Genomic DNA, 10872 nt, shown 5'->3' with positions numbered 1-10872 from the left:
GGTCCTGGGCTGAAGAAATTCCAAGGAGGCTAGTTGCTAGGGAGAGAAAGCCAGGTGTTGCTATGTGACGTCATTACCCAGTGCCCACAGCAACTGCTTCTGTGCTGGGCTGGGCTGTGGGCCACATTTTGTGCCATGGCAGCATCAGATGCAATTTGGTGGGCTATCGCTCTGGGGTGGTGGTGGGGTCTGTGTCCCACTTGGGGGAATCCAAGTGTTGCTTTGTGAGCACCAGGTCTGCAGTGCCATTTCTCTGTAAATGGCCAGTGCGCATCACAGCAGCTCCTGCGTTGAGTGTCTGCCCCTGCTGGTCAATGCATGTCATGAAAACTGGCTGAGCGGGCAGAGGGACACTTAGCATATTAGCCTTTTATATATATAGATGTCACTCCAATAAATGTGATTATTTTAAAAACCTAGCTCAACAAAGAAGACACCTGGGCCAACACACCTGACAAGTGCATTACCCTGGACCACCTTACTCAACTTTCGTTATTACACCTCCACAAATTTTCTCTGCCTCAATTTTCCCCTGTAATGAGATCCCTGAATCAAGGAAAGAAGTCAGGTGATAGGAACAAAAAAATGCACAGCTATACTAACTATGCATCACCATTATCGTAAATCTTTCCTAATAGGAAGCTTATACTCTTGTTTCCTGTTTGCTGTCCTTGAGAGAGTAAGCAATGCCAAGTCACAGAAACCCATAGTACTTTGCTTCCCATTTCCTTACAGCTATTCTATTTACAACTTTATTTCAAAATAGCTGACTTCACAGCTTTTGCCATTTAGTAACCCTTCAACATAAGGATCTAATATGAAATCCTTAAAATGAACTGAGTAGACATCAAATACTCAGAAGTCCAAATTACCTAGACTGGTAGAGGTTAATGTTCTGCATTAAATACAAACAGAAAGTATCAATTTTGCACTCTGATTATGCCTGCCAAAGAACTGAGTCAAATAAACACATAAAATATGATAGATGAGGGCAATAGGGTAGGAATACCATCACGGTTATTGAGAAAGGTCTAAGAAGTGGGCAAAGGTAGGTGTGTCCTAACCTCCTTTCACCTCCACATACTTCTATCTGGACCTTCAACTCTCCTTTTCCAGTGCAGAGTTGACTTAGAAATAACCTTATACGATTTCATTCTATTTATAATTTTTATAGCCACATAACCACTAAGGGCTGTGCTACTGAGTGGGTATATGGCAGCAACCCAAGTATCTGGGATTACTAGAAAAATAATTATAAGGACACAGTTAAGTATCAATTTAAGATTTTCATTAACCTTGTCTTTCTACAATGTTGGTTTATCAAATTAGTTCACTCTGAAAAATAGAAAATCCATCATGTTTGTGGAGCTTGGAATTCACCTTCCTTTTCATTCTATAGTAAGGAACAGGTCAGGAATACTGTTATTTGATTAAGGTTAAAGTCTAGTTCAGTGGTTCTCAACCTGTGGGTTGCGACCCCTTTGGCGGTCGAACGACCCTTTCACAGGGGTCGCCTAAGACCATCCTGCATATCAGATATTTACATTACGATTCATAACAGTAGCAAAATTACAGTTATGAGGTAGCAACAAAAATAATTTTATGGTTGGGGGTCACAACATGAGGAACTGTTTTAAAGGGCCTGAAGGTTGAGAATCACTGGTCTAGTTAGTCTACTCCACAATCCTCAAAAAAGAACCTGAAATACCAGGCTTTGTTACCCAGAGCATTTAGATACGCCAGAGGTTAAATCAACTACTTCTAAGAAGTAAAATGACCCACCTTAAGCCCTGGCCTTAGCTATAAAGTAATTCCTAGGTGAGTCCAACAAAGATACTATAAGGGGCCCATTGAGAGGCAAAGAGCCTTTCAACACTATAGTCAGGTTTCTTTGTTTGGATTCAAAAATTATGGGCAAGTGACTTCAACCAGGGGAGACTATGTGTGGGGTCCTAATATAGTGTTACTGGTCATAGCATGAATATTATTTATAAATTTTATACTCTTCAGTACAAGCATCATTTGAAAGAAAAACTCAAACTTGGTTCACAATTAATCTGAAATAGGGTAGGAAAAGCTGGGAGGTCAAAACACAACAGGAATTGTAGCTGTTTAAAAATTTTAAAAGGCAGGTTTAAATAGATTACCGAGAGTTCAGTTATAACAAGTTGAAAAGATGTCTCAAAAAGTATTAACTGATGTCATAGTTAAAACAAATTGCTAAAATGATGGCATTCTTTTTTAATCTTAGAGAGCTTAACTTACCCCACTATGAAATAGAAATGGTAGATTTTCCTATCATAATCTTAAGATAGGTGACAATATACCATATTATTTGGCAACAAGTTAGAAAAAGCTCTCTTATAAAGAGCATAGTAAAATAATAGTAAATAACGTTGGTAATTTCACATAAAAATATAAAATCAAATAAAAGCATGGACTCAAACTGATGTTTGTACATCAATGTTCATAATGACACTGTTCACAATAGTTAAAAAGTAGAAACACCTAAATGTCCATTGCCAGGTAAATGGTTAAACAAAATGTGGTTTATACACACAATGAATATTATTCTGCCTCAAAAAGGAATGAAATTTTGATGTACACTATATCACAGATGAACCTTGAAAATATTATTCTCAGAAAAACAAATATTGTAAGATTCTGCTTATATGAGAGACCTAGAAGAGTCCAGTTCATAGAGGTAGAAAGTAGAATGATGGTTACCAAGGGCTGCGAGAGGGAAAATGGGAAGCTATTGTTTAAAGGGTATAAAGTTTCAGTTTGGGATGATTAAAAAGTTCTGAGATGCATAGTGGTGATGGTTGAATAAATATGTGAATGTACTTAATGCCACTAAATTGTATACTTAAAAGTGGTTATCGGTATGTATACCATACCACAATAAAAAAAATACATCAAATGAGAAATACTAAGTGGCAAGTTCTTTTATGATCTTGGCCCATATGACACATGCTCAAAAAAATACAACAACAAAAAAGCAGTATTGGCCACAGCCTTAGAAATATTAATATTTCTAATATACACCATCAAACAAAAACAGACTTGGGTTCGTCAACCCAAAGCCATTTATCTTGTGTATTCATTACTAAAATAATTAATGTTCATCATTAAATCAGATTATGAATACTGCATTTACATTAAGCACACATCCCAACCAACCAGAGAGAAAGAGAGAAACTGAAGCAGTGGAATTGTGTCAACACACTGACACAGCAACCATCTGTTGACATTACTGTCCTCTGAATCCAAGGGACCAAAATCATGTGGTAGGGCTGGAAGCTTCACCTTAGTTGTGAAGTCCTACTTTCATGTCATAGGGCACTTCTGGAAGGAAGCTCTGTAATGGCCAGCTCTAAGTACTTGCAGATTTCCTACTAGTCCTACCAGGAAGTCATTCTTGTGTCTCACCTGCATGAGTTCCTGTTATGAGGCCAGGGGGCTGGTGAGTTGAAATCCAGTTCCAGGGAGTGATGTCATCTTGATTGAGCTATGATCCTGGTGACCTGTTCCCCATCCTGGTGTTGTTGCAGCCCTTCAGCTGGGGTTCAGGTTATAAGGGGACCAAAAAGGAAAAGGGGGGAGTAGGATAAGAGAAGAAGGAAAAATGCTTGCACATTTCCTTTGTTACACACTAAAGCATTTTCTGATTCCATTGAATTTGATGGGAGGGCCTGGCCATTGGCAGATGGCAGATGCTCTTGGAATAGAGGTGGGCTCTCACACATATCTCAAAAATACAAAGGATTAAAACATACAGAAAGCTTTCATTATTTCTGGTAACTGCTAACTTGGGAATAGTGACTTATTCTCTTTTCTTTGAATAAAGTTTAAAAAAAAACATGCATTAACACTTTTAAAACATTTGTAAGTTGTAAATAATGCATAACCACAGGACCTATCTTAGCAACATAAAGAAAAAATACAAATGTTTGGAGATGTTCAAATACTCAGATTCTTTCTACACAATGTCAAGTAGATTAGGAGGTCAAATCTGGAAATCCTGCCACTATAAGTAATGAAATAGGATTGCCATTCAATTCCATTTAGAGGAGGTCCTTTGGTTCTTAGTATATCGAGTCAAAAACTAAAATGAAGTCAAGCATAAGACAGAGAAATTGCTAACTTTTCAATATGAATGGAAGAGAAGCCTTTCTTTAAAAAAAAATTCAATTAAATGAAAGACAGATTTAATTTTTTACCACATTTATTTCACATCATGATTTCTTAGTCCTTATTAAGCTGATACAATTTGGGGACATAAATACTCCCTCTTCCCTTTTTTGTTGCAGATGTATTAGTAGGGGTAGGAAGAACAGAATATTACAGAATAGGCCAGGGAAGAGGAAAGATAGTGTCAAAGAGAAGAGAGTGTTTATATGAACCCTTCCATAAGCAGTACCAACCAACCATGTACAAAGTTGACCCCATGAAGTGTTTTCTTTCCATGTGGGCTTCTGAAAGCATGAAACAGTTTGGGATCATATTCAACATATGTTAATTATACAGCATCGTGGTGCAAGTTTCCTATCAGACATGATGAGTATATTCTTTTTTCTCTCACTTTTTAATCTCCACAGATGTCATTATTCATGAAGCACTTTTCATATATTATTTAACAAATATTAATTTGATCATATAAACCAATCTTGGTTAGCAGAAAGCGTGGTTAGCTGCCATGTAAAGGTCTTCCTTTCAAGTAACACTTGATTGTACACTTGGAGTTTCGTAACAGAGGAAGTTCTTGATGGGCATTCCTTTCAGTTGGGTTTACGCCTCATCTGCAACACTAAGTGTAGTTAAAAAAAGATCACACCTTCATTAAGGTTTGTACAAAACAGCCTCTTGCAATGTACCGATATCTTGTCCAGGTGGTAACTGTAAGGAATTGTTCTCTTTTAGGCTTTTTATCCTCCATTTCCTCTCAAGGTCTTTATCCCAATGCTTTGGTGCTTCCAAAGAAACCGAGGCTGCACTGCCTCTGTGCTGGGGATGCCTGCCCAGAGAAGGTCAGAATGCATGCAATAACCTGCATTATGTTCATCTCATCAGTTCTGCCCAATCCACAGGAGTAAAAAATGGGTGCGATTTGATATCTTCAACACCAGCAACTCCAGCACCAAGACGCTCCACAGGATTGAACTGTAAGAGCTAAGAAAGAGGATTTAGTGACTAACAGGAATCCAATGAGCAAATTAAAGGAAAACAAAATATATGAAAGAGTAAAGTGCTTGTAAATTCAACCCCAGCAGCAAATGAACATAACAGCCAATTGACTATCTTTTCTTGACAGGGAGCTGAGTCTAACATCACTCTAGTGGTGGCTTTTCAACTGATTTGAAACATGACCTTGAGTGGCTCACTTTGTTTCTCTCATCCTCATATAGTTACACTTGTAAATTTCCAATTCCAAAAGTACAGTGTGACATTAATTTGATATTGCACCAAATTCCAAGAGGTCCGTTACTCCTTTCATGGATTTGAAAGGTTGGGCGGCACAGTAAGTCTTTCAACCCCTAGTGGATTATATGTGTACTAGGTCTAAACTTTACCTAAAGTCTGAACTGGCCAATTTGTATTCCAAAATGTTTTCCTTGGAATAGCTGACTCACATAGAATAATTTGCTCCAATGAGTAAAATGTATTTTGACTTATTCAGTATCAGAATTTATGTGTAAGTTAATAATATTATATATAATAGAACTGTTGAGTGTGGGAAAATACAAGCAGTCATATACAATTATTGTAGACCATAGGCATGCTGGAAGAATGTGTATTGAGACATTCACACATCCTCAAATTTTTGTTTCAACAGCTTTACCAAGGAATAATTTATATAGTATAAAATTCACCTATTATAAGTGTGCAATTGAATGATTCTTAGTAAAGTTAGAGTTGCAAAACCATTGCTACTATTCAGTTTTAGAACACTTTGACACCCTAAAAAGTTTCTTCATGCTGTTTACAGATAATCCTCACTTCTATCCCCAGCCCTAGGCAACCACTGATCTGTGTTCTGTCTGTAAACTCGACCTTTGTGGATATTTCATGTAAATGGAATCATAAAATATGTTGAGTTTGCAGCTGCTTTCTTTCACTTTGCATAATATTTTTGAGAGTCATCCATGTTGTAGCAGGTATCAACAATCCATTCCCTTTATTTCTGAACAGTATTCCACTGTTGGCTGTACCACATTTTGTTAATCTAGTCATCAGGTTAATGGACTTGTGACTTTCCAGGTTGAGGCCAATGAATACACTTGCTGTTAACATTTGTGTGTATGTCTCCTTGTGGACTTTCATTTCTGTTATGGGCGTTCCTAGATGTGCAATCGCAAAGTCATGTGGTAAGTTCATGTTTAGCTTTTACTGCCAAACTTTTCTAAAGTAATTATACCATTTTATATTCCCACCAGTTTCTCTACATCCTTACCAATACTTCCTAGCATCTATCATTTTTATTATAGCCCTTCTAGTGGGTATTAGTGGTATCTTATGGTTTTAATTTGTATTCCCTAATGACTAGTGATGGTGAGTATTTTTCATGTCCTTATTAGCATTTCATATAGCTTCCTTGGTAAATCTTCCTCCATTTTTATACTGAGTTGTCTGCTTGTTGAGTTTTTAAGAGTTCTTTATACATTTTGAATACAAGTCCACTTATAGTTACATGATTTGCAAGTATTTTCTCCCAGTCTGTGGCTTGTCTCTTCCTTTTCTTACTAATGTCTTCAAATATAAAAGTCTTTTTATTTTAATGAAGCCCACATTACCTATTTTACTTTTTGTTATCATGTCTAATAACTCTTTTCCTAATCCAAGGTTATGAAGATTTTCCAGTTTTCTTCTACAATTTTTATAGTTTGCGCTCCCATAGGTCTATGGGCTATTTTGAGTTAATTTTTACATATGATATGAAGGGTCTTAGTTCATTTTGGTTTTACATGTGAATATTTTATTTTCCCAGCACCGTTTGTTGAAAAGACTTTTTCACCATCAAATTATCTTGGCATCTTCAGTAAAAATCAATTGACAATCATGTATGGGTTTATTTCTGAACTCTCAATTTCATTCCATTGATTTATATGCCTGTCTTTGCTCTAATAACACAATAAGTAAGTAATTACTGTGGCTGTATACTGACTGGAAATCAGGTAGTATGAGTTCTCCAACTCTGTTCTCTTTAAGATTATTTTGCACTTTGCACAGTGGCAGTATTGTAGCCAATGAGGTTTATCCAAGGCGCGATTATTGCTAATTGAAAACTTAAAAAAATATATTTTGGAGAGTCTAGGTCCCTTGCCTTTTCATGTACATTTTTGAATAAGCTGAAGATTTCCTAATTTTGCTGATCTTTTCAATGAATCAACTTGTAAATACCTTGCTTTTTCTCTTATTTTTCTCTTTTCTATTTCATTGATTTCTGCTTCCTTTCTTCTGCTTGCTTTAAGTGTACTTTTATAGTTTCTGCTTCTTAAGGTGCAAGGTAAGATTTTTACTTGAGATCTTTTCTGACACAGGGATTTAAAGCCAAAGTTTTCTCAAAAACTATTTTAGCTGCATCCTATAAATTTTTATATATTGTACGTTTGTATTTGCTTTTAGTTCATTAAGAACATTTTCCAGCTTCTCTTGGGATTTTTTTCCTTTAACTCATAGGTTATATGAGGCATAGGTGTGTTGTTTAATTTCCAAATTTTTTTAAAATGTTTTTATTGATTTCAGAGAGGAAGTGAGAGGTAGAGATAGAAATATCAATGATGAGAGAGAATCACTGATAGGCTGACTCCTGCACGGTCCCCACTGGGGATCAAGCCCGCAACCGTGCATGTGGCCTGACTGAGAATCAAACCATGACCTCCTGGTTCATAGGTCAATGCTCAACCACTGAGCCACACCAGACCAGCATAAAATATCAAATATTGGTAAAAATTAACTATGACTATCACAGTTTTTAATATTTCAGGAAAGTGTAAATTCTTTCTTGTTACAATTGGCTTGTCCACCCTCATTCTTTCTAAAGCATGGCCTCATTATGAAATTCCAATAGAGGTTCATATTTTCATTTTACTGAAGTCAATTTACTTAGTTCATGGATTCTTCTAAAAATTTGCAAATATAAATCTATTGGCAAAAGTATAATTGTTTTACTCATGACTATCTTGTTTATTCTGCCATTTTAAATACTATACCAGGCCACAAGAGAGATCATGCAAAGATTCCATTGCTTAAGTGAATATGTCAACCAGTGGCAAATCCAAGATAATCTTTCAACTGACAAAGCAAATGTGTCATAGTTAACCAAACGTACACTGTAAAGTACAAACATACATTCTCTGAGGGTTCGTAAAATACAAGTATCTTCTTAAAAAACTGCATTTACTATGTTTACTTTAGTACCATTGCCTTGACTAAGATGACTGAACCATGGATTTTATGAAAGCTAGGAAGAAAGCAAGAAGGTGACAGACCAAAGAGGGGAAATCTCCCCAAAGCAGAATAATTATTTCCATATAAATCATTTTATGGGTTTTTTTTTAAATGGCCTCTATGACCTGTGAGGTAGTGGAAGAGGAAAGTCAAAGTGACAAATGGCTAATCATGCCAAGAGACCCCTCTTCCCTTTCCTGATGATGTTTCCCCGACCTGAGTGGTAGTTTCCTTAGGCAGGCAATGACAGAATGCTGATTTACAATATTAGCGCTAAGTACCCGCATTTGGGGATTTAACATACCTTCAGCCTAGACTCCTTTACAACTCCTTTATAATTTCTAATAAAAATGGGAGCAACAGACCTTTATAAATTAATGTGGGGAATTCTATTCTAGATGTTATACAGGGTGGGGCAAAAGTAGGTTTATAGTTCTGAGTAGGTAAAACATAGTTTATTCTTATATTATTACTTATTAATTATTGCATTATTTTCCATAGAACTGTAAACCTACTTTTGCCCCACAATGTATAATAATGACTACTTCTTTAAGGAAGAGAAACAAAAACTGGCAGTTACTAGAATTCTTTAAATTATTTACCAAAAAAACTCATTTTAAATTTACCTTTTTATGCCACAACAAATAAGATGAAATCAAACGAGTAACTGTCCTTTTCCCATTGAAATGAAATGTTTTATATATCTTTGCATTAATCTCTTACTAGTAGTTCTTTTACAAAATGCTTAGGGTATTCTCAACTCAGTATTTCCAAACTGATTATGTTGCTTTATATTTTCAGGATCTTCATCAAGTACAGTTCTGATTCTTTCACTCTTCTGTACAAAAATCTCATGTTTTTTTCTAAATTAAATACTATCACTCTACCAGGTGATAATGATAATAGAACCCCATGAGAGAATCCCAACTTATCTTTCCACACTCATCACTATATTCATTCCTCCGCTTTAGATAAACCAAATTGAGTCTTTCAGACTTTTTCTTTATTTATTCCACCTAGCTTCTTCTCCCACATCCCACCTTGTCATGCTGAAAACCTAAGGCTCCACAAAAATAATACCCACTACACAAAATTTTCCTAATACTACCACTGTATCAACAATAACCCCTCTGTATTTTCACTTGCCAAAGTATTCTTTCAACCTATTTGGCAGCCTTTATCACATCCACCAGCAATACAGTTTTTTATGTCTTACCTTTACAGCTTATAGCACTATGCCTTGCCTACATTTGTTGAATGGAACCAAAGTCTCTTCAAGAGGATACTAAGTATTTCTCTTCGTAATATGTTATATTAGCGCTCCCTCCCCTTTTAAAAAAGTTCATTTTCCCTGATTAAAAAAATAATTCATGTTTCATTAAACAAAAACTTTAGTTCTTATGTTTATCATATAGCCTTTCCCTTTGTGTTTTTCATAAAAGTGTACAGATCCCAGGCCTGACAGTTATTGCCGATTTGCTGTGAGCCTATCATACCACAACACTGACAACCCTCAGTGTACTCACCAAATCCGTTATTCAAAACTAGAGGAGCATTTTAAATGTAGGGAATCAATTTAAGAAGCTCACCAGAGTTTCAAGTTTCCCTCTGGAATACTAAACTTGAATTATCAACTATCTCTTTCTTCAAAGCCACCAAAATATGCACTGACATCAATGCCCAAGTTCCATCAATGGATGAAGCTAACTAAGAATGATCTAACTGGGCAAGATTTTTTAACACCACATCTCCCCTATGCAACCTGAGGAGCCTATTTCTAAGTTTATAAATATGAATTAAAGATCAAAAATAGCTATTCATAAGTAGTTACAAAATGTAATAGCAAAAGTAGAGCAGCTCCAGACAAGCTAAACGCAATTCTTAAAAAAGTTACACCTACATAAATATATAGAACTAGATGCTCAGTGCACGAAATTCGTGCATGGGTAGGGTCCCTAGCGGCTGCTGGCTGCCGGCCACTGGCCGGGGCCTTCTTTTGTTCCACAGCGCCCCCTGGTGGTCAGTGCACATCATAGTGAGCGATCAAACTCCCAATTGGTCGAAATCCCGAGGGGACACTTTGCATATTAGTCTTATATATAATAGATAGATAGATAGACAGATAGATAGATAGACTAAATAGTAGCCTAGATTTTTGAGAGAAAAAAATTTTAATACCAATAAGCTCACCAATACTTAGATAATAGCATAAACCTGAAGATACACAGTACTAGGTCTGAATTTGCAATCAGTAATGGGTCTTTCTTGCCCAAAATTAATTTCTTTAAGGTTTTGGAGCTGCAGGCTCTCCTAATTTGCATGTTTGACACATTTGGCCAATAGGTCAATTAAATTACCTGTTGAATGAGTGAGCGAGCCTCTTCAGAGACACATTCTGGCATGTTCAAAGTTGTGAGTAGT

General features: G+C 36.2%; 1 protein-coding gene across 1 annotated transcript in view; it reads right to left on the bottom strand.

Moving 5' to 3' along the window:
- Nucleotides 1-4210: 4210 nt before the first annotated feature.
- RPS6KC1 (ribosomal protein S6 kinase, 52kDa, polypeptide 1) overlaps nt 4211-10872 on the bottom strand; it is a 121029-nt gene continuing 114367 nt past the window's right edge. Inside the window, 2 exon segments of the mRNA XM_006772970.1 lie at nt 4211-5172; nt 10809-10872. The exon segment at nt 10809-10872 is cut by the window's right edge and continues 11 nt beyond it. Of these exon segments, the coding sequence (XP_006773033.1) occupies nt 5062-5172; nt 10809-10872 (175 nt within the window). The 3' untranslated portion in view covers nt 4211-5061.

This window comes from Myotis davidii, unplaced genomic scaffold, assembly GCF_000327345.1.
Source record: "Myotis davidii unplaced genomic scaffold, ASM32734v1 scaffold362, whole genome shotgun sequence".
Lineage (NCBI taxonomy): Eukaryota > Metazoa > Chordata > Mammalia > Chiroptera > Vespertilionidae > Myotis > Myotis davidii.
Note: the sequence above shows the minus strand (reverse complement) of the source record. Positions and strands in the feature narration are given on the sequence as shown.